The sequence below is a fragment of the Colias croceus genome, chromosome 12, assembly GCF_905220415.1.
Source record: "Colias croceus chromosome 12, ilColCroc2.1".
In the NCBI taxonomy this organism is placed as follows: domain Eukaryota; kingdom Metazoa; phylum Arthropoda; class Insecta; order Lepidoptera; family Pieridae; genus Colias; species Colias croceus.
The window spans coordinates 8,458,360-8,484,746 of record NC_059548.1 but is presented as its reverse complement, the minus strand read 5'-3'; the positions used below and the strand labels follow the sequence as shown (position 1 = coordinate 8,484,746).

The following is a 26,387-nucleotide window of genomic DNA, read 5'->3' as shown; positions in this document are numbered from 1 at the left end:
TTGGTTTTATGGAGATATTTTCCTTGATTTGAACTTTGGTACCGTGAATAGCATATATAAATAAACACTTTTGGCTTCGTTTCGGTACTTTATCTGTGACTATCTATTTCAAATAATATGCTATATGTATTTTATGAGACATTCACAATTTAACTTCTATATAGAACTTACTAGATTTCCGCCAACGGCTTCGCCCGCGTTTGCAAAGGAAAACCCGCATAGTTCCCGTTCCCGTGGGATTTCCGGGATAAAAACTATCTAATGTGTTAATCCCAGTTACCTTCTATATGTGTGCTAAATTTCATTGTAATCGGTTAGTAGTGTTTACGTGAAAGAGTAACAAACATCCATACATCCATACAAACTTTCGCCTTTATAATATAAATATTAGATATTAGAATAAAATAGATATTAGATATAACTCTGAAAAAAAGAAACGTAAAAGCACCCAACCATCAGGAATCATATTCCTTTTATATCCAGTTGAGGAATTACCTAATTCTTTATTTACAGGAACCTTATCGTTTCAATCATAACTGCCTCTAAGCATGGTACCTGTGACCTGACTTGCATTATTTTCTCAGAAGTCTGAGCTTGTTACTGAAAACTATGCATTTTATTGCTTTTTAAATTGTCTGGGCGTTCACTCATTTAGAAATGCGATGCAATAACACTATGCTTATTTACCGAGAAAGCTATATTATAGACATGACCAGAGAAATTATATATATTTTTTATGAAGGATTTCAACGCCTTTCCGTTTCATGTTTAGAAAAACATATATTTCTTTAGAGGAATATTAATATACCGTTTCAAATGTGGATTAAATCATCCCTCAGTTTATGGATATTTTTATAAAATCCCAAAAATAACATACGTACAATTACTTCTGCTTAAGTAGGTAATCTATCAATGACCAATAATAGTTTCAGCTCAGTTTTTCCGAAGCAGCTAGTTGAACTTTTCTCATGTTTTGTTATTCAAAGTTTGAGACGCTCAATTTGAATAACTAAGTATGCTGCGACGCGATGTTCTTACACTTTACGAAGACCATAGACTCAAACTAAAAACGAATAAAAAAGACTAAAAATCAGACGTCTTAACGTATTTGGAATACGCTAAGCGTTTATAATGTTTGAAATTAAAGAAAGAAACCATTTATCACCCGATTTACATGTAATTTTGCACAAAAAAAATAACAATCTTCTTATTGTTTTAGCTTTATGGCACGGTTAAACACAAATCACGTGCAAAATCGAATGCCTGCATAGAATTTGATTTCGAATACATTTTTCGATGCATTTTTAAAATGGAAACAAAAGAGATGGTAGCGAAGGAAACTGGAGTACAGAATGTATAGTTTCCGAGCTGAAATTGATTGCCCGCTGGGCGCCATTAAAAATACATTACGATAGGAACCGCTATGCACTGTTTTATGACTAAGGTGGGTTTGATCTTTTATGGATATCGATAAATATTTGGTATTTCTTGGCGTTTCATTAAGTAATGTTTGTAGACTCTGATGTCTTTGACGTTGTCTGCTTTGAAATCCATTTTATTTTGGGAAGATTCTGTTTAATTCTAGTCGAGTTGGTGATGGTCCTTGAACGTTGAATTGTTCTGTTTTATTCAAACGTAAAGGAATCATTCAATTTATATTGATATTCAGCTATTTGAGAATTAAATGAGCATTAACGTTAAATAAAAATAATACATTTAAAAATAAAGATCTTTACACAAATAGAGGAACAATATAATTAAGTATATATATTGTTCCTCTATTTGTGTATATAACTTAAATCTTTTGCATTGGCATATTTAATAAACAGTCAATATCCTATAACACCTATATTATGGTCAAAATAGTATAAAAGCTATCGACTCTACATTTTCCTAACACGGCCGTTTAAAACTACATTTCCCAATTGGTCTATAACTATCCCCATTGGACAAATTCTGTTTTATACCAGATAATATATCCAAGGGAAATCATATATGCATTATACCAAAATATCCACAGGCCATCAAAGGGAGCAAAAAATACACAGGGGTATTGTTTGTAATAAAATTTAAATATTTCATATGATAGGAAACCAATAATTGACAACGGTAGCCCAAAAGATATTGTTTTGGAGCAAAGTTATGAATAAAACATGTTTTTATAACTGTGTTTGCGTCCAGTGATGCATATTTTTTACATTATTTTCGATGATATTTGAATATAATATTTGTTTGCTTTTCAGAATTCCGTATTTTAATTTTATTTGACTGTGATTAGTATTTACTTATGTTTGATTTTACGCGAGTATTACACGTTTAGAAATTAATGAATTGTCAGATTTTAACGCGATTTATTAAAGATATTATCAAACATGAATAAATCCGTTAAATCAGTAAATCAATACTAGTTAGTTACTTGACCAATGAAATAATTAAACAAATCAATACGATGAGGTACTTAGTATGCATCTAATTTTTCATGACTATCAGCCACTATCTTTTAATTCAGTTTATTTAACGGTTCAGAAAGAACAGATTTATGTCAACTATGAAAATACTTCGAATCCTGAATAGACTAATTTAATATCGTCGGCATACAGAAGTTATGTATTTAGAAATTATTGGAATTCAGCGCGCATTGTATGGAATTTGCTACAATACTGGAGAACATTTACATTGTTGAAATACATATATACGTACATATTAAATGCAGTATTGATTGGATAATCTCTAAAATGTATGGATTTATTTTCAAAACGATATACCTAATTAACAAATAGACTTGACGTTGAATACCTAATAACTAGAGGTTTATATTAAGAGCATAATTAATAATTACAATTCTGATAAAGTCTAGCTCCCAAGCTACAAGGCTACAAGGCTGCAATTTCAATTATTTCTGTAAATACGAACACTTAAGTTTTCGGTACATTTTATTCATAACGGAACCCACAAAATATTCTCCTATCGTCTTTTAAGTTTCACTTTATTCTGTCTTTTCATGAATTATTAAAATATTTATATTCACGTATAGTTGTAGCATAAATGTTTCATATTTTGTGGGCGATTACATTTTGTTACTCACTGATCTTTAGATAAATGGGAAATCATGAAGGACCGAGGGCGTACCGTTGACATGTTATTGTCATGCAATTATCTATACAAAATACCTATTTATGAATGTTTCAGTGGTATATAAGAACATGTGAATCGTGAGCTTTACAATAGAAATGTTTATTTTACGTTTAAACTATTCATTTCTAGTAATTCTGTGGTTATTTGTTCGAGTCGGAAATCGTATTCGTGCAATAAAGTTTGTATTTTTTGTTTTATTCGTTAGGTATTTGCTTGGCTAGGTTTACTATAATCTGATTTGACTATTTTAGGACAGATTAAACTTAAATCGTTGCTGTATTACATATTTATAAGTTGCAACAAGAAATCAATTTGTACCATTCCTACTTCAGAAGGATAATCCTGTGTTCCTTTAGGGTTGCAATAAAACTGTCAAAGTGTGTCACTCACAAATGCATTAATAAAGGGTGTAAATGAATAGCTAAGTATTTGAGTAGCAATTGTCCTTATCTATAACAATGAATCGGAATGCTACCCCAATTGAGCGTTGAAACGTGGGGCAACCCTAAAAACTGTTAAGTGCTGGCGTTACGTGGCCGTGGGTCTGAAAATATGGTGCCTTGTTACAACTTGAGTATGAATGTTATTGACAAATTGATGAATTAATGAAAACTTAAATTTCAGTAGCGAAACAGATTATGAGGATGTATTTTTTCGTTGCGTGCTACAGTGCTAGATTTTCGTTTTTGTTGTTATTAAGCCGCATATTTATAGGACATAATAACGAACCCGTAAGGGAAGAAGGAAACATACTATGTATTTTAATTTCTGTAAAAAAATCTGGCCCCAAATTAGCTCTCCCTAAAATCGTTGCCATTGTTTTCAATGCTTGAGCATACAAACAACGAATTCAAGTTCTCAACGAATACAAACTAAATTCACCACGCTACTGCAATATCTACCGAGAGGAGGACAAACGTAGTCGGAGACGGACGACGGTACTACAGAAAATGGGTCAGGAAATATTATCTCACGTACGCTAAGGACGGCAATAACTCACTACAAAATCTACGCTCGCGGTCCAGTTAAACAACAAATCAATGAACAATAGAGACCACAATATGAGGTAACAGTGAACACACGGGTTGATTCCCACGAGGTACATTATCACACAAAGAGTGCATGCGGTGCCTAAATTGGAACTATATGATGACTGTTTACAATTACGATAAGTCGGTGCACAGTGGTGGATTTTTGATTCGTTGATTGGAGTGTGATTAAAGGGATAGCTGATATAGATTAAGTAATCTTATAATAGTTAAGCGCTCAAATACGCGAGCAGATAATATCAGGAGTAAACAAAATGTAGTTTGAATTGAAATTTTTTGTACTAAATGTGCTAGTATGTGCGTGTGTGTGTGTTATTTAAAAATCTAAAATGAGTAGAAATAAATGTGTCGTGAGTTTACAGTTTAATTTAAAATAATAATCGTTATTAATTAGCACATTTTAAGTTTTAACACTTCATCCGCGGTGTGTAAAATTTCTAGTTACCTACTTATTATATATTTTACAAACTCAGTAATGAGCTAGTACAGGGGCGGATTGTAAACTTGTAAACAAAGTACCTACAAATTTTGAAATAACAAGCAAGCAGCGCACTATTGAGTTTGAGTTTACGAAAATTAATATACTTTACAAGAGCTTATGCAATTTTAACGTTCTTTGTATAAAGCCATTTATTTCCGACCAATATCCATAGAAACATAGCTATTAGATATATTTAGCCGATATCTACAAGTAATATTATTGAAATAATCAATCATGTCGAAAAATGTAAACGAATATCAATGTTTTTAATTATACAATTTAACATCTATAAAAAGCATTGCTCTTATTAAGCACTAGCTTTCCACCCGCAGCTTCGCCCGCGCAGTCAAAGAAAAACCCGCATAGTTCCCGTTCCAGTGGGATTTCTGGGATAAAACCTATCCTATTTCCCGAGGTAAAAAGTAGCCTATGTCCGTTCTCGGGTATCAAAATATCTCTATACCAAATTTCATGCAAATTGGTTCAGTAGTTAAGGCGTGATTGAGTAACAGACAGACAGAAAGAGTTACTTTCGCATTTATAATATTTAGTAGGTATGGATGATTTAAACTGTATATAATAATTGTTCCTAAAAGCAAAGGATATAATAATAATTTGGACATAATGCGTGAAATATTCACGTTTGGGAATAATTCTCGTGGGATCCGTTATCACAATGATAGTACGCCGTATCTAAAATTCATATTGTATTTACAAACTAGCATAAATTGCTTTGTAATTGTTTCACACCAGAAGCCAAAGTTTTATCACTAATTGTATGTCAATTTCAACCTTCTTGATCGTAAGTCAAGGATATAGTTTTGATGATGTTGACTGCTTTTTAATTAGTTTCGTCTACATTCGGTTCATCTAATCCTCTAACTATCGAATATTCTAATTTCTAACTCTACTAAATTTAAAGACACTATTAGAACACGTGCCGTGTCTCTAGTTTGTTGAGACAAAACTGTAATGCTTAGAAGCAAGTCTAATTCTATCTATTTGTAATAATTACTTAGTCTGGTATAAATAAAATCTCTAGGAAGTGTAGTCTGAGTAAATGTTATGGAACCAATTGCTACTATCGAACTAAATAACAGACAAAACATCGTTTCCTCAGCAGTGAGAAACAATTATTGTTGTCATAAATGTTAATTTCACGGATTTTATTACTTTCCAAATTGCCAATTCTCTTCATAAAACACTAATATTCTACGGTTTTGGATATTTTATTTCATAAAACGCGTATTTATTCGCTTCAACGAATAAACGGATATTTCTAAGAACTAATGAATAAGATACTAGCTTCATTACACAACTTCGCTCGTGTGGTTCTCAGATTAAAACAACATTGCTCCAGACTCTTCAAACAGTTCTAGAGTCAAATATCTACAAATCCATAATTTCTTTGGGATACATACATTAAATTATTAAAATCTCTAAATTTAATTATTAAAATCTCAAATCCCGTCCTGTACGCAGTACTAGAACACTTAATAGCAAAACACAAAAGTATTTGCCTGCAGTCCAAACGTCTTTGTCCTATGATTGATGGGCCCTTATTGTCGAGTTTGCTTTGAAAAATGAATGCCAGGATTCTGCGCACTTGATTGCAGTCTGTCATTTGGGTCAGACGGTTTTTTGCCCTGGCAGTTTTAATATAGCACGCCGTGTAATTGAAAGGGCTAATGGTAGTATTGTTTATTCTGGGTAATTTGGTTTGTTACATTCGTAGTATTTGTAAGTTGATGTTTAATTTTGTAGTGACGGTGACTGTAGTTTTTCTAAGTGTTCTATTTAGGTAGACCGTATTACTAAAAGTGCGTGTGCACGAGTCAGAAGTGAAACTTCTTTGACACAATTCAAAGATACAAAAATCGTCGCCATACTCCAAGACGTGACGGTATTGATATGACGCGACCTTGAAATTTTACTCTCAACGTGCCTAAAGAAGTTTCACTTCAAAAATGTTTGGGAAATTTAGTAAATAACGCCTACTGAAACTTTCGTACTGAACGTAATTTATCGATGCTCTTGTAAAATATGTCAATTTACAAATGTCCATTAGGAAGATGAAGCGTAGGAGTAAGTTAGATTTAACTTAGTATAACTTGTTAAACAGCTCGATACTTTAAACTTAAGCTGTTAAGCAAATTGAGACATAAAAAAAGTATGTGAAAATGTATGTATGGGAAGTTATAATCACATTTCATTTGCATGTCAGATGCTCATTAGCTTCAATCGATTATGTGATATTGTAAAAAATTGTAAATACTGCATGTGAAATGTCGATATAGTGTTTGTGTAGCATTTAAATGGCTTCTATTTGATGTGTTATGTTTTTTGTTCTAGTTCTTTGTGTCGATTACAATTTCATATGAAAAATTACATTACTGGCTAAAAGCTAGCTTATTTAAACAATCTTTATCTAGACAATGTAATGTGAGTGCAATCCTCTCCAACCTAAATGTAATGCACCAAACGGGCGTTAATGGCCGATGCGGTCTTGATAGAATTTTCTAGACATTCTCAATCCAAGTGTGGGTTTAAACTTATCCTACTCAAACTCAAACAGTTATTTATTCAATTAGACTTCTTATAGAAGCACTTTTGAGTCGTCATAACTTAGTTTTACTATCTACTTACTCACGATTCGGTTAGCAGTTTCTCCTGAGAAGATCCTAGGAGACCGCAGGAAAAGAGTAAAACATTTTAATATCAGACAGTACTTCAAAACTAAATGCAACTTGAAAACAAATCACGGTACATGCCAAAAATATGACCCAAAGCGAAATCTGCGGTTAGACCACTCAGCATACGTAATATTCCGAAATTCATGCGGCAAGCAATATATATTCTGTTTGCAATCACTGTTACACACATGGCTCCTACGACTTTTCCGTCGCGGCCATTTTCTATGCAAATTTCATTTATACTGATTTTACGTTGTTTGTGATTCCTTTGTGCCGATTCGTGTGTCTTTATGCTCGATTTCCATGTCGAATGTGTTTTCTTTGGTTTGGTTTGTTCAACAATAAAACAAAAATGTTTAGTTGTTAAATTCATAATTAAGGCGACAATCAGGTTTTGGAATGATGGTTTATTTTGTACTAAATAATACATTTTAGTCTATTTTTAACCGACTTCAAAAAAAAGGAGGAGGTTATCAATTTGGCCGGTATGTTCTTTTTTATGTAGGTACTAGCTGTGCCCGCGACTTCGTCCGCGTGGAATAGCGACTGCATAGTAGTTACTACTTTACATAAAATTATTTAGTAAACACGTACTACCATAAACAATTCATAGAATAGTTAATAGAATTTATTACTAATCTAAGCTAAAAAACTAACGTACTTTCCGGAAATCCGGGGAATTTTCCGGGGATATCCGGAAAATGCCAGGAAAATGCCTGGAAAATCCCCGGAAAATGCGTGAAAATGTCCGGAAAAAACGTGGAAAATGCCTGGAAACTCCGGAAAATGTCAGGGAAATGTCAGGGAAATGTTCAGAAAATGCCTGGAAAAAATCTAGAAAATATTCGGAAATGAGTGAAAATGTCCGGAAAAAGCGTGGAAAATGCCTGGAAATCCCCGGAAAAATGTCAGGGAATGTCTGGAAAATGCTTGGGAAATGCCTGGAAAATGCCTGGGAAATATCTGGAAAATATCCGGAAAAAGCGTGGAAAATGCCTGGAAAATCCCCGGAAATTTCCTGGGAATTACCCAGAAAATTCCCGGAAAATATCTGGAAAACGCGTGAAAATGTCCGGAATAGCGTGGAAAATGCCTGGATAATCTCCAGAAAATGTCAGGGAAATGTCAGGAAAATGCCTGGGAAATGCCTGGAAAATATCCGGAAAATGCGTGAAATGGTCCGGAAAAGGCCTGGAAAATGCCTGGAAAATCCCCGGAAAATGCGTGAGGAATTGCCCGGAAAATGCCCGGAAAATATCCGGAAAATGCGTGAAAATGTCCGGAAAATGCCACTTCAAATTTGCAAAGTAATTAAAGCAGACAACCAAAAAAAGAAAAAGAAAGCTAAAATCTTTCATATTAAATGTATATGGGATATTCATATTTCATATTATGTACTTAATGTATGGGAGGGTTTAAAGATATTTTTTTGATATTTCTCGATTTATTTAAAAAAAATGATTACGGCCATTATTAGGTTAAGTACTTTCGATATCAGTTTAAAGTTTTTTGTTATCTGTAATACTTACAAAAAAAAATCGCCTGTGCACACTGAACGATTACACCTTGTACATGAATGCCTTAGCAAATGTTCGCCGTGATTATTTAAATGATCATAATTTTTTTATTATTAATGAACCAATTGACATGAATTAAACACTAAATGACAAAAAAAATTAACTACAGTTTTGGGTTCGGGATCAATTTAATAATTACACCTGCTAATATTTTTATACATATTTTCATTGTATAAAATCGTAACATAATTTCCTTTATGTATTGTTCTATTAACACATAGATAATATCTTCCCAAGGTACTAAATTTTAATAAAAAAGTTGTTTTTGTTATTTATATTAGACAGAAATAAACATGAAAATTTTATAAGTTTTATAGAAGCTGAATGTAATGCAAATGGGCAAATATAAAAGTAAAATTAGGTACCTATTTAAAATAAATAAATGAAACAACTACCAATTACAGAAAAACTTCTTTTTCGGTTGAAAATTGCTGGATCATGAGTATAATTCTTTATCTCTTACCTTGGGCAGTCTGGAAGAGATCGCTAGTAAGCGATAAGACCGCCTTATGTATATACCGTGTTAATCCATTTGGTATGATTGTAAATATTTTACTTGGTGTGGTACGTATGTTACCACACCAATTGATAAATAATATGTACTCTGATCCCAGTACGATCTGTACCGCGATAGCCATAACGATAATAAAACAATCAGATGACAGTAAAGCACGATTAAAAATCATACTTGTACAGTAGTTGTGAGTGCAATATTTACGTTTCAAAATAACATTTTTTTTGGTACTAAAACGTAGGTAGATTCTCACGCACGCACGCTGATACGTGGTTGGCTGCCCCTTTTCTCATTCCCGAAAAATATCCTCTAAAATTACCCAAGATTCTTCCAATGATTGTACCATACGTTGGAAATTAACTTTAGTCAACAATTGACCACGCGCCAGGATACTTATTTCTACTACATCCTCATGCAAATCGTTAATTTTTATGAACATTGAATCTGTAAATAAAAAAAATGAAAAGATTACTTACTTTACCTAATTTTATTAAAAAGCTACTAACAAATAAAATTCTATCAAAAACTAAAGTGACCTTCTTTGGGCGTTTAATATAGTCTTGTAAAAGTTATACATAAAAATAAAATTTCATCATTTTCTTATTTTGTCGTAACTTCAATTCTAATCAAAAACATGAGTCTAACTATATAATTAATTAATAAAGAATAAATATAAAAGCTACAACTTACCTTTTTTGGGAACGCAAGAAGGATTTTTTAAAATGTCACAATTAACTGTTAATAGTGTCTTGTTTGACATCAAATAATAAACATCTACTTGTACCTCACTTGTAAAATTTTATTTAGTATATTCACATAAAATATAAAAACCTGAAGTGGACTCTGGGAAGACATGGGTTAAAAAGTTAAATAAATAAGTACAATTAAAAACCCCACCAATATCATATTATTTAATTTTTAATTATAAATTTGCAAGAAGCGTTAAACATGTAAATTGATTTGATTTTAATGAAGTCTCATAGATGGCGCTGTTTCAAATTTGTCTTTATACTACTAAGATTCATTAAACTGTTTCTCTGCCAAAATTACGTAAATGACGTAGTTTTTATAGTGTAAAGCTAGATAATAGCGTGGCTTACCCAAAAACAACATTTAAACATGAGTCTTTAGATTGTACGCTGTGTAATACACGGAATACGTTAGAAAAATAAAGGTTCACAGCTCCTCCCCCGGAGGTGATAGCATGATAATGTGTATATAAAAGCCTCACCCGACCTGTTAGTAATATTCATGCAAAATTTGAAGTCAATCTATGCGGTACTTTTCGAGATTAGCTCGGACAAATATACAGACAAACAGACAAACAGACAAACAGACAAACCGACAAACAGACAAAAATTCTAAAAACTATGTTTTTGGCTTCTATATCGATTATAGATCATGGATTATGTATTCTTTTAAAAAAGTATTCAATGTACAGTTTTGACTTTCCTACGATTTTATTATATGTATAGATAGATGTACACTGATTACTCCGAGGTTTCTGAACCGATTTACGTGATTCTTTTTTTGTTCGATGTGGATTGGTCCCATAAAAATTTTATTCGGATAGCCCAGTAGTTTTTATTTTATGAGCATTTTTGTCTGTATTTGTAAATGTTGCAAGTGCAAGTTTGAAGTCGGTTGTTTTTAACGCAGTTAGGTATCACTTGTTCCTACATTATTTTTAATTGGACTGACAATTACCCTGAAATAGGTTATTTTAAGGTAATAACAACTACTAGGGTAGTTGTTATGAATATTTGTTTTACCCCGACATTTGTCACCGTGCCTTCAAGGACAAAGTTAAGGGCCTAATAAACCTGAAAATATATAATCAGTGCCTTATTATATATGCACAAACATACTACTCATTGTAAATACCGTTTAATTATGTGTATAAAGAAAATGATGAATTGATCGAAAATTTAATAGTGTGTGTGTAGAAATAACCTTGTGTTGATAATAATTATTTTCATAGAATAGAACATGAAGGTTATACAGGAAATAATATACACTATACATAAAAAGTTAACACCGAAATTAACTTAAAAAACCCTAAATAGAAATATGAACGTACCGGTTAAAAATTGTCAACAAATCAGTGTTTTTGATATTTTATAACTTAATAGATACATTAATAGAGAGGAAATGATGAGTTTTATGACACAGAGACAAGACGGTAGCCATGTGTGACAGCGCGTGCGCGGGCGCATCTAAAAACCGTGAAGATTTTACTGGCGATATTTTTTATACATGCCGTTATATTCACTTTATAAACAGAATAAATAGACAATATAAACGTAATTTATATTGCTTATAGTTTTAAAATACTATGTATTAGTAATGAAAAGGTTTAAATATAGGTTTACACTTTACAGTATGCTTATAAGTATAATTACCTAATTCGATTGCTCTGGCGGGATCACGGGTGGCCGAAAGGTCTGAAGTCGCCCCAGCAAGACGAAAGACGCGGGTTCGATTTCCGCTTTGAATTTTTTCCATTCTTTAAAAATTTAAGTATCAGGTATGCTAAATGCTTAAACTTTGCTTATACGTTGGTCTTACAAAACAACTTTCATAATAAAACATACATCATATTTCATTTTGTAATTTCACAATAATTGTTCATATATATTGTACCTAATTGCTTTAAGTTACCAAGCATTGAACATGAAAATTAAAATTTCAGTCAGAACAGCCCATGTTATTAAATAGCTATTAGTGAGGTTGTTTCAAATGTTTCTGCTATTAAGACTTAATTATTCGTACGTCGCGATCATAGATTTTATGTTAACTGGATACCGCAAAGAGTGCAAGTAACGTATCAGTTTTGTTAGCAATGTAGGCGTAAAGCGCTTAATTGCGTTGAATAATTTTTTATTTTGTCGTAAGTTGCTAGTAACAACAACTTTCAGCGATAGAAGAGCATACAATATAATTAGTGAACTTATTATGTGGTTACGATTTATCTTTTTATGAAAGGAAATGCTCTATACGAATTTTTGCACATAATTATGAGTGGTAAATTACAAATGTTTTGTGTATTATAAATAAGCTTTATCCTATATGTGAGGCATTTTTATAAGAGAATATTGATAAATGAATATTTAAATCATAAGAGAGATGAGCTTTAGCTCTTTTGGTGTAGTTTACAAATAAATTGGCGCATCTAGCTATAAGACTATTACATTCCGTGATTACGTTTGACGTTATCAACTCATAGGTGTTTTACAAGCTCGTATTTATATTATGTATAACAAATGAGTGGCAGGTTAGTGTAATTGTTCCAATCATGCCAGTGCGAACGTCACACAAGGAACATGCAAACTTGTTGTGACATTACAAATTTCTTTTAGGTCATGTTTTGTAAAATTTAAGGTACATTTACATACAATGAAAGTGTTATTTTTAAGCTTTAGTATAAATTACGTTAGAATAAAATGATTGGCAGATCATTTATTTATCGTAATCGTAACTAACATACCTACCTGTTTTTATATATATTTACTAAATAAGTCGCTTAATAATATATCTAAGTAAAAGAGTTAGCTTTTTTATTATGATTCAGATAATTACGTACCTATGTCGTTTTTTAATATCGCAGTCCGCATCCTACATAGCTTTTTAATATTATGAAGTAAAGATAAAACGAATGTTTGTTTATAAGCATTTCATAAGATTTACTTTACCGCAAATCATAGCATAGTACTTATTATATTATCTGTGACCATAGTATGTAAATGACGATACTTATATTTATGTTCTTTCCATCAGCAGAATACTTAAATAATAACAATTAGAACTATGCTGTGATGTTTTAACAGTATATCAGTGTTAAACAGTATTGGCTGAGCGAAGCAAGTCTGGTTGATTGACTCTGAAATTACTTAATCGGCGTTTATGCGTTTGTATCCACATTCGTTTCATCAAATACCACGCATACGCTTTTGGATTTTCTTAACTACAGTTTCAAAAGGTTATGCTTAGCTGCGCTTACATTTGGTTTCATATTAATAAGAATAGTGCAATAAGATTCAGTCTAGTATAGAACATAATACGATGGACATATGGGTTCATATAAGATAACAATTTAATAAAGATATTAAATAAGTTCATCAGTTGTTTATTACATGCTTTTGCTTGGTTCGGAATTAAATAGAGTTATGTGAAAGTGTCCTATGAACACTTATTTACTTTTTCCATAATAAAAAATGTAATTAATTTTGTTACACTGTGTTCGCTTCTTATATAGCGATTCAAAATTCCATTACGTAGCATATAAAAATAACTATGTAATTAAACATAACATAAAACCCGTAAAAGGCTGCAGAACGAAGTTTTTAGAATACAAACAAACCACTGGAGCACAATAAAGTAATATTTATTTCCCGCTGTGAGTTGAAAGAGATTTTAATTCATTTTACGGTGCGGACCAATTCAAATATTTACTTTACCAAATGGACACAAAAAATGTACCAACTCATTCCCTATCCTTGTTCCCACTGAATTCGAAACGGTATTTCCTTGGGAATTACATTGTAACAAGATTTAAGGCTAATTTAAACGATCTACTTGCTTGTGTAAACATTAAAATAATACGTTTCAAATATAAGTACTGGGAGTTAAATTACCTTTGAGATTACTCCAAAGCTCGGGCACTCCTAGGTTGGATCACAGTTGGTTCATGGTTGGACTGCTCAAACCTCAGGTCTGGCATAATGACTTTGTCAAAGCCCATACAACTGTAATATTTCGGCCTTTTACTAAATAGTTTTTAGCCCGGGCCGAGATGGGCGAAGCCACAACACACAGCTACTTAGCTATTATAAGGACGCTCTTATACGATTTCTTCTGGGTTAATTGCTTTTCACACAATCCATAATAAATGTGAACTTCTAAGAACATCTAATGTCTTCGTTTAGTGGTAATTTATCTATTATCTTTAATTATGAAACATTCCAAGAATTTTCAGCTAAATGTATATATGTTTCACAGTTGTATGGGAGCTTTTAAGTATTAAAGTTTTTAATTATATTCATTTGCCTCGTTGCCAAATTTCAGTTCTGCACCTTTTAGTTTGAGTATAGTGGAGGGCTATAAAGAAGTGACAGTATATAACTAAATACCTATTTGCTTACTCACACAATAAACAAAAAAAAGACGTGTGGCACTCGGGGACTGCTGCGGTAAAGCTATTGCATAGCATGCCTTCAAGCCACACCTCCGTGCCTTTCGGAGTGGGGAGCGTGAGGTTTTTTCGTTACGGAATTTCTCGATTCGGTCCTCGCGCTCAAGGCCCGCGATAGAAGCTACACAATAGCTTAAAAAAATTGTACTTAATATGTGACGCTTTAAACGTTTAGAAATAAATTTATTTGATCATAATATTATGATTATATTTATTTACTAGCTTTCCGCCCGCGGCTTCACCCGCGCAGTCAAAGAAAAACCCGCATAGTTCCCGTTCCCGTGAGATTTCCGGGATAAAACCTATCTCCTTTCTCGGGTATCAAAATATCTCTATACCAAATTTCATGCAAATTGGTTCAGTAGTTAAGACGAAGTGGTAAGTTAAGAAGCGTAAAATATGGCGACAGAGGTGTCTTTGAAACAGTTTTTTGGTATCAAACTCTTAATTTGCGTGATTGAGTACCTAACAGACAGAGTTACTTTCGCATTTATAATATTAGTATGGATGCATCATTCAACAATTTTTTGAGGTTTATTACCTCAAAACTTTCAACTGGATGAACTGATTTTGATGATTATTTTTAAATTTTGGTCCCATTAAATTGTCTAGTTCTGACAATTTGAACGCGGAACGCGGTTAGTAATTTTTAGATAAGTCGTAACAAAGAAATCTAATCTTCCTCTATATTATTTTCGATATTATTCGTCACAAGAGTCAACATAATATAACAGTAAATGTTACAAGCTGTGAACTCAGCGTGCTAAAGAATACCAACGATCCGTAGTAAGGCATTAACGGGCCGCCACAATGCGATCTGAATTTAAATCCTCACTAAGAGAAACTTACTGCAAATTGGCCCTATCCTATTCACATCCGTGATCTTGTATTTTTAACGGCTTCGCTTTAAAACGGTTGCGTTTTTTAAGACATTCGTGAGTTAGATAGAAACGTTTAGTATACCTACATATTAAAAATTACAAAGTTAGTTAATAATACATCTGAAAAAGATATTTCATTAAACACATACTGAACATAATATAAATTATACCACGACATATTAAAATAACATGTACCTAATACATTAATACATGTATCGCTATAATTTTTTTAGTCCGTTCAAAAATATAAAGTTAAAAAGGGTTTCAACTAATATGGTTGGCTAAATATTATATTTTCGCAGAAAAACTGTCACGCCTTCATTAAAAAAAAGACCGCGGGTTTTTAATGTCTGTATCACACAAGAATATTGTATAACAGAAGGATATTTTTAGTATTTTTATTTATGATTTCAAAGGGAGGTGTTTATTTTAACAAAAACACAAAAATGAAAGAATGAAACAAAAAAGAAAGGTTCTACTTGATTTTCCTCAGTCCGTACGACAACTCCACCTTGGAATAAAATAATTTTAGACGTATTATATATAAGATGTACATAATTAGTAGATGTACTATCTACGCACTATGCAATACTACTTCTATAGGAAATAATAACGAAATACATCTTTTATAGCTTAAATAAAACACAACCTCAACCTTTAAAATAAAATCTGTTGAATTAACCATAAAAGTCAGTTGAAATGTAATCATGCACATGAAATGAAAACCGCCCAAACAATATTTTAAGTTAAAACATTTATGAATTTAAAACGGATTTTTATTGAACTCACATGAATTGTATATTTGTTTTATTAAAAAGTTTGTATTCAATATCAAATGGAGTTTATCCTAATAATTATAATTTTTTCACAGATGCAGTACAAAGATTCGTCGAATTTCCCACGTACACAGAAGTAAATCCAGGTGAAGATGCTTTACTCACTTGTCGAATCTCAGACAAGAAAGGAGTATGTTCTTGGCAAAAGGATAATAAGGTAATCATTTAAAACTAAAATTTAACATATTTCAATTTAAACAGGCCAAAAAAACACTAGATTCTGATTACAAATTTCTCTATTTGATAGATTGCTGCTTTTAAGATATTCCAATCAGCAATAATTAAATGTGCTTGATTTCTTTCTTCAGTTTTTTTCCATCCAACGGTCTAGATCCGAAACAAGAATCAGTATGGTAGGGCAAGAGATAGGCTGATTACCGAATAGAATACTAAGTCAGTCCCATACCCTAATAAGGAAGAAGGCACTTCTTTTTACTCGTGATAATTAGTATTTAATCTACATAATATTATAAGCCAACATTGGGTATAATAGTCACACATGGAAAGTTGAAGAAAGCTTATGGAATACAAAAATATTGGAACAATAGCGTCTCTATGCAGTCAGTTTCGGCAGTTTGAAGGGTCTGCAGCTAAGCCATGTGATCAGCCTGTATGGATGAATGGGCCTTTGACAACAATTCTGCGTATTTCGTAGTACGTTACCAAGCTTTGGCCCTCACTTTGGCCTTAATCGGGTTAAAATACACTGTGGTTTACGAATGGTAAATGATCATTTTATAGTTTCTAATACTCGTTTGGAAATTATAAGACAACTTTTAATTAAGAATAATGTAGAGAGATAAAGGTGGTTTATATCTTGGTTCAAAATGTGTTATCGCAACGATTTACACTGCGTTGTTTTAATTAGGTATTCTATGGAAAGTAAAATCTATCATTATTGAAATTAGAAATACGCTATAAAGGAAGCTCTACCTTTTCGTTTTAGACAGTTTTAAAATTTGTTAGACTTATGATTTGTATAATATATTCTACTAGCTTTCCACCCACAGCTTCGCTCGCGCAGTCAAAGAAAAACCCGCATAGTTCCCGTTCCCGTGGGATTGCCGGGATAAAACCTATCCTATTTCCCGGGGTAAAAAGTAGCCTATGTCCTTTCTCGGGTATTAAAATATCTCTATACCAAATTTCATGCAAATTGGTTCAGTAGTTAAGGCGTGATTGAGTAACAGACAGACAGACAGACAGAGTTACTTTCGCATTTATAATATTAGTATGGATTGATATTTTAATATGATTAAGATGATTCAGATGGACACGTAAATTTAAAAGATGGTGGTTAATAAAATATTAAATTGTTTCAAATCACTTTGAAACTTTTTTTGGTAATTATTACTACACAAAAGCTTGTTCCAATAGCATCCAAAATCATAATACGGTTCTACAAAACGCAGTGTATTACATAAAAATAGCTTTTATCAAAATAAAACCCCGCAGTTCGCAGCATTTTAGTTAAAATGTAGCAAAAACTTCGCAGATATGTCGTTCATTTTGCCCACTAGTAGGATTAACTAGAAATGCATACGTTTGCAGCTTTACCGTAATATGCATTTTCATTTTCTTCCTGAGAAAATTTAGTGTGTTTTTTGCATATTCGCAGTACGTAATTTATTGCGAAATATATCAGCAGATGTGCGAATTTTACCTACTTATATTTAAGCGTGGTATCGCTGTGTTTTTAGTGTGAATTTTTAAGAGGAATATTTAAAAATTGTATTTGAACAACATTTAAAATTTTTTCCTTGCATTAAAAATAAGAAAAGTATTTCTAAATGAATCTATAATATTTATATTCTAAGTATTATTACTTTTAAATTTAAATTATGTGTCTAACACATTAGATTAATGTTAGGTAGATCTTTAGAGCGTAGAGCTGATCTATTTGGCTATTTGAACATAATACATATAATATCTAGTATATAGATCAATTAATATACTGACGGTGTTATCATAGATGTGTATTGTAATTATGAATATGGTCACATCCTCTATTCTATACTCTCTTAGAAAAACAACGAAGCGCATCGTAACTGTTACATTGTCGGTTTGTGCATTTCCTTACGGAAAGACAAAGCTGTTTGTAATTCTAGTCATTTAATATCTTTATTAATATATATAAAATTCTCTCGTACCGTGAGAAAATATCATTTTAATTCAATGCATCAGAAGTATCTAGTTATAATAAAATTTTTGTCTCTCATTTGGTATCACCTACTTGCCAAAACGGCTCTTAGATTTTAGGCAAATTGCATAAGCAGTTAGTTGATATTGTATAGAATACAGATTGTCATAATCGACTTCTATTATTAATTAATAATAATTATTATGATACAAAAAAACTAGTTATGTTGTTCTTGGGAGAAGAGATATATGCTACAATTTTTATGAATTCGATAGTCAAATGTTTCTTAAAATTATTTATCAATGAGTAAGTTTATAAATTCAAATTTCATACTTAATTATAAGAGAAAAAACCTATGTAAAAATTGGCGGTATTCGTTACGCTGAAATCACATGAAGCTCACATTCAACTTATAATTACATAATTAACTTTCATTATAGAGTTGTGTGTTCTTGTTTTTGTTCAAGTATAGTTTGCAAAAATATCGCTTCTTTAAAAATGTCATTGGAATAGATTAGGACAAGTGAATCATTTATTTATTTATGCTTTATTGCTCAAGATAAATTACAAATTGAGACTTAACCTAGGATACATTTTCAAACGGCGGCCTTATCGCTAAATAGCGATTTCTTCCAGACAACCGGTTGTACACAGAGAATTAAGTTAGTAAAGGATAGGAGTAGGTAGGGCAGAGCACAAAGAAATATACACATACATACAAAAATATAATATAATCATTGTTTACTATACATATAGAAACTTAATTGTCTAGCACAGATAATATTATATATGTACTAGTATGTCTGTAATACGTTAGAAAAAAATAAAACAAAAGGATCATGTCATGTCTATAGAGTAGCTGTGGAGTAGCTGCATAGAACATTATCCAACTGATAAAAATGTATACGTAGCCAGTGCGACTTAAATGTTTAGTTAGTATCATAGTTTCTTCACTACATTTTATAATTCAAACAAGCTATTAAATTTGATACTTATTTTCCATTTTTCATAACCACAACCGCGCGAATCGTAACCGATTTTTTATCAAAACTAGTGAAAGTGATCGATCGTGTCAGGCTATAATTTAGCCTCCGTTGTTGGATTTCTAAATCTTCATTCAAATGCTTTTTGCCGCTTGCAACACCAGCAAAAACGTCAGGTTTCCTAGGTGACGTTATAATTTTAGCGCATGGGAATGTTTGTTAAGGTTTGTTTACTCCCAGATATACTTTACAAAGACTTTACATCGATTTTAAGAAGTGTTGCAATAAATACAAATAAATAACTTTTACATAGTATGATAAAAATAATGATTATGTTAGAAATAGTAGAAGTTTCCATTCCAAGTTAAAAATTAATATTCTTAAAAATTTCTCGTAGGATATTTTCATTAAGCTTATTAATTGTCACCATTCTTCGGATATTTTAAAATTTACCTATTTAAATTTAAATTATTATTTTTGTTTTGTGAATGACAAAAGCCCATTTTTTAAGGTATTACTTTCCAATACTTTACAATTTTAATGGAAAAAAGTGTCAAATTGTGAACGATGCGGAAAGGACCAAATTTAATTATTAATTGAAAGATTGTATCATACCTTTATCATACTTATGCCTTTTTTACAAAAAAATGTAATCATAAAACCTTTTATATATTAAACGTAAATATTCCTTATACATATTTTAATAAAAATAAAGGGATAGAACGTAGATTGTTATTGAAGTCGTTCTGCGTTCAGGAAAATGCATATTCTCCTTTAAGCAGTGTGTGCTTTATTTCTCATAACATTTCAGAAATATTAAAATGTTTTAGTTACTTCTATTTGCTTAAAAGCGTCAGTGAACAAATAGTTACCGGAGCGTGTGTTAGACGGTTGCTTTGTTTCGATGTTTTTATTAATACTTTATGAATTGCTTTCAAAGTTAATTTTATGGAGGATTTTTCGCCTCATAATTCATTGCGTTTTTTAAAATATACTTATTTCAAAAATATATTATTGCTGTTTGAAGTGATGGATACCTATAATAATTATTTGTTACTGTAATTGTAACAAAGCTATAAACTTCTTTACAGTGTGAAAAATAAAAACAAATTTTACCTCTTCATTAAGTACAATATAACTATAGATTGAATAAAAAAATAAATGCTCGAAATATTATAAAATAAAAGTTATTTGTCAATACATAAGAGCTCGTTTAATAAAAGCATTCTGCTTGGACCTGAGCCTAGCTTTCAAGTTAAGCCCTTGGCTCCGCTAGGCTGCAAACTAAGAGGATTCGGTACATTAAACCAATTTCTTTAAACCTAATAAATTGTATCCGTTTATGTAAAAATAACGTTTATTTGTTGAATACTATAAAACCTTTATAAAACCGCCTTTTTATTTCTCATCGATTTGTTGTACAATAAAAACTATTAACTTAACCAATGGATGAAGTAACTAGTATTAAAATGGAAAGAAGTTTGTAGTTTATTTTCAACATAATGCAGTCAGTTTAAGCTCTTCTAATATATTGTGTAAGTTTAAAAATAATTTCAAGACTGTTAAAAACAAGATCACTTTATATATCTATACCTATTCGGTTTTCACTAGATACTTACGGTCTTCCAATTCATAAGTTAACTCGGTCATTTGATAACATCGTCAAGTTAACAAATTTTCCTCTACAGTTTGATCGATACCTTATCCTTAGCAATAAATAGATGCTTCATACTTTAACCGCATAACTCAGCTTATGGCTCATCGATCGTGAATGCCAAAACAAAAGACAATACAGTTACAACAAACAGTTTGTCGTGATTCAGAATTGACTGCATAATGTTTTAACTCATGTACTGTTGTATAAAGAAACCGATTCTTTTGTAGGATGATTGTCATAGACTAAACATAATATACACAGATACTTAATATTATAGAGCTGTAGAGTTTTCTTTGTTTGAACGCGCTAATCTCAAGAACTACTGGTCCGATTTGAAAATTCCTTTCTGTGTTACTCAGTGTTAGATAGCCTATTTATCGAGGAAGAGGCTATATTATATCGCTATACTAAGACCAACAGAAACGGAACAATACCTACGGATAAATCCACGGAGTACAGCTAGTACATAATTATATGTAACAATGATTGTAATCAATATCAAGGGTCTTCGTAGCGAAGGAAATAAATATTATAAAATGGGGATTATCTATATCTTATAGTTATACTAGCTGACTTGGCCAACGTTTTTCTGCTAGGACACTTATCTCTTAGGGGTTTAAAATGTTTATACAAAACAAAAATCATAGTTAAGTAATTTGTCATGCTATTTCCGAGTTTGGTAGGTAACAAACGTTGTAACTCTAAAGTTTTATGTAACCTTAAAAAATCATATTATAATATTCATAGCATAAATAAGGCGTTATTAAAAGTCAAGAAATAATATCGGTAACATTTTAATGTAAATAAAATGGTATTTATTTATCATTTATCTCGCCATGACTCCCAAGACTCGGAGGTGTCGCTGCGAATGAAAAATATTATGATAAATGTCTCCTTCCAAACATTAATTTTAAAATAGTTTAAATGGATTTATCATTTTCATATTTATAATACATAGGTAACGGATCGGTTCACCTTTGCAGATTCTGGATTTCGCATAATAAAAAATATTTTTGAAGTGAAACTTCTTTAGGCGCGATGAGAGTAAAAGTTGTAGGTCGCGTCATGGCAATACCGTCACGTCATAGGGTAAGGCTATGATTTTGGTGTCTTTGAATAGATTTGTCAAAGAAGTTTCACTTCTGACACGTGTGCTCGCTACACACGTCCTTTTTTATTTTAAATCGAAAATAAACATAATATAGCTAGTTAAAATAAGAGACAAAATCACTTTTGATTTTTAATTCCAATGCCAAAAAAAAAAAAACTTTCATCGTTTGTCACATTCCTGCCTCTTATCTTTATTCCTAAAGAGATATCTGAATCCCGCCGGTAGTTAACGGACCATTACTCATATTATTTTCCATTACCACGATGGTCATTTGGTAAAAGCAACAATCTTGACAATGAGTGTTCTGTAGAACGAATTCATTACCATAATTACTACGCTATTATCTCCCATTGCAGTTAAAGTATAAAAGATGTGCTTTTAAATGAAAAGCGTTAGGTTTTATAGACAGCCTGTTTATTGCCTTAGCATTTATAACTGTTTAATTAAAATTTTATGAAAACAACTAGCTCGTTTTCATGTGGTATTGTTTACATATTTTTACGCTCTGAATTACACGTGGGGTAATACATTATGATTTAAATAAATATAAAACATAGTTTTAGCTTCCTCTTTTCCTAGTTTTAACTCCGTCCTTTTAACTCGAAGGGTTGTATTGTATGTACCTATGTAATCTTAGGAGATTGGTTTGATTTCTCAAGTATTGTTAACATTGAAATAATTAATGTCAAAAGGGTTTTGACATACACAAAGTTTAATTGTTAAGTCTATAACTTCATTTATCATGTAAACCTCGTAAACACAAATATTATTGAAGATTAGTTTAGAGTTTACAACTAAGAAAGTTTCGGGAAGTTTGCGTAGCAATTTGAGTTACTACACTTACTTAATAATGTTTTTAAACAAACAATATTCGAAGCTCTACTTTACTATTTTATTTTTTTATAATTCCTAACCTTTTGTAGTGTTAAAATATATTTTTATTGAACATTATTCATATTGTGAAGGTCATATCCATATAAGATAAGCTGTGTGGAAAAAAAATAAGCTGACAGACAAAATAGACAATATATATAAATCTCGTGTCACAATGTTTGTCCTCAATGGACTCCTAAACCACTTAACCGATTATAATAAAATTCGCACACCATGTGCAGTTCGATCCAACTTGAGAGATAGGATAGTTTAAACATGTAGGTACCACGGGCGAAGCCGGGGCGAACCACTAGTATATAATAAATATCTAATATCATTCTTGACTCTACTATATTTATGAAAACCATTAATAATAGTTTTCCCTAATATACACTTTACAGGTATCAGTTACATGTTCATTAGGCATTTTGAACATTGAACAATTTAGGTACCTTTAATAACCGATCCCAAATTTGTTAGAAGGGTTACTTACAAAACCAAGCTCTTACGAAGCTTACCCAACTCTCTAACCCGAATTTTTATTCGCATACTATCCTATGATTTCACATTATATGGCTCACCTGCAACGTTAAAAACTACGTTGAAAGTCGTGACTAAACCTTGTTAATATTCAGAACGCGGTACGATTGTTCATACTTAATACGTGCCGGTAGATAGCCGTCGGTTCACGCCTCCGCTTGTTTAATGAATGCCTTTAATAGGCGAAGCTCAAGATACTCCGTGTCCGTGTAACACGAGATTTGAATGTGTGGAACGAGCTCGTTCAATCTTACGAACGTTATGTATTGTGGAGCGGAAATATTTAATCGTTTGGAATAAAGTTTTTTGTGGTTAAGGAAAAATTATTGTAATTTAGATTTAGTACTGTATGGCTTTTGATTCAAATAAACTCTAGGTCCAAAAAGGTACTAAGCTGCACTAAGCCAGATAACAAAATAAGGGTAATTGTTACTGGTGGTAAAGATAATGATAAATGAACGTCTTTTTCATTTCGGAAGAAGGGTTTCTCAAGTGGAAACTTTGCTCTAGAAATTTAAAAAAGCACGCGATAAAAAGGTATCATTTGAATTAATAAAAATAAAAGACAGTCGAAATCCAATCAACAGATTTCGATGATTAAACAGAACAAAAAATTAACACTATCATTAGATGAAAACAAAGTTAACAGTACAAATTATGACAGCACAGATAAAAAATCTTTTTTGTGGAGTAATTGTGGTTGCACTGAAGGTCGGAGGTTGCACGGTTTAGCGCTCTTAGCATTTCACAATAGCCAGTTATACACTTCAAAAATATTACGGTGAAAAACACGGGAGTAGACACTTTTTTGTGCTCGCCTCAATGGATTTAACTTGGTTGAGTTTGAAGTACTTACCTGCGAATGTTTTGTTTTTTCAAGTTAAAATTTTCATTTGGTGTAATGTCAGTATTTTATGATTTAATTATTATGAGTTTACAATCTGAAATTGTAATAGAGATGTGATTGCTGTAAAATTTTAAAGAATCTGCAACAGAGTCAATAAGTACCTATTATGGTAGCATTGTAAAAACATTCCAAATACATAATATTATAATTCAAAGGTAATTAATTCCCTTACATGAAATGAATATTGCACTTTTTTAACCCAATAAAAATAGTTCATAACACAAACACTTTTTTACTTATTTTATTAGGGAGCGTGGTAATACATGCAATAATTATGTTAAACATTTCATAGTCTAAATAGCGGAAAGCTCGTACTTCGCAGAAATTATTAAACCATTTATTATTTCAAGCTTGCTGTATTATAAAACTTCAGCCAAAGCATTTCAATAGTTTTGCATGATCCTGCAAAACTGTTGCAAATATAATCGTAACAAATAATTTGCCAATATTCCATGTCAAATTAAAAAAGAGAGCGTGTGCCGAGCACTCGTGTCAGAAGTGAAACTTCTTTGTAAGATTCAAAGATACCAAAATTGTCATTACTCCATGATGTGACGGTATTGCCATATCGTGACGGTTGCCATGAAGTTTCACTTCAATAACTAGGTATATAATTCATGAAATGTGCGTGTTTGAATGATCCAGGGCTCTAAATAGGGAAGAAGTTACGGAAATGAATGAAACTCTATCTCACATGTGTGATGTGTCAATTCTCATTTGACAGTTTTAATTATAATTGAAAAGCGACATGAATAGAATTACAATTATGGTAATAATTATTTAATTATTGCCATTTGTAGTTTATCAAATGTTTATCATTGACAATGACAAAAAATGTTTGCGTGTACTAGTTAGTGTACACACGTAAGAAGTGAAACTTCTTTATGACCTTATTTTTCAAAAAATAGTTTACCACATGCAACTTTACAGAAAAACGTCGAATCACGCGTGGTAGGGATAAGAAAAAGATGGCGCGTAACGGAAAAATGTCACGCGTAACGAAATAATGTTACACTAATTTTTTTTCCAACCCCGATAAAGAAGTTTCACTTCAATAATAATGTGAGATGGTAATGATGATATTATAAAATTTAATTAATTGCCTTCTTACTACCTTGATAACCTTCTTCTATTGGTTATAATCTGGATGAATACTATAGAAAATTAACAGTTTATGAACAAGTAACATTGATTTTTGTGAATTATCGTAGGCCTTCATTTTTTATTATTTCCACATTAAGAGCAATACGTAACATAAAATAACTACCTACGTTTATGCGTATGTATGCGTTCATATTATAAGAGGAAGTATTTAGCTAATAATAATTAATGCCTCTTACGAAACTACTTACCCGATATCGAACATTACTTATATAACCATCAGAAATCTAAATTCTTAGTTCATATTAGACAATTACTTCGACATTACACAGACTACATAAATATTTTATTTTCCTTTCTGCAAATACCAAGCATATCTATCATAAACAACAAGATACTTATTTACAAGGATAATTCCCTTAAATCGACCATCGAACAGCGGATATATAGACCTCTAAATGCGGAGCGCACATGATCACCAAATATCATGTTTCAGTTTGCTTTCTAAGAAACCTCGTTGTGATACGGATATATGTAATATGAGTACAGATGTTTTTTAAAGCTCGTTCTGGCCTGAGACGTACTGGGAAATGAATATTATATTGAATTGGCAGTGAAATAAAATATTTGGTTTCGTTATGAAATGATATGGTGTGAGTGTCGCGCGTCGTTTGTAAATGGCGCATTGATGTACCATTTTAATACAAATGGTAAAAAT

General features: G+C 31.7%; 1 protein-coding gene across 2 annotated transcripts in view; it reads left to right on the top strand.

The window, feature by feature from the left end:
* The window catches only part of LOC123696486 (hemicentin-1-like), a 91,447-nt gene that overhangs the window by 20,634 nt on the left and 44,426 nt on the right, over positions 1–26,387 (top strand). For both annotated transcript variants that reach the window (XM_045642671.1, XM_045642670.1), the window contains exon 2: positions 16,393–16,514. In XM_045642671.1, the coding sequence (XP_045498627.1) occupies positions 16,393–16,514 (122 nt within the window). The remainder of the gene's footprint in view (positions 1–16,392; positions 16,515–26,387) is intronic.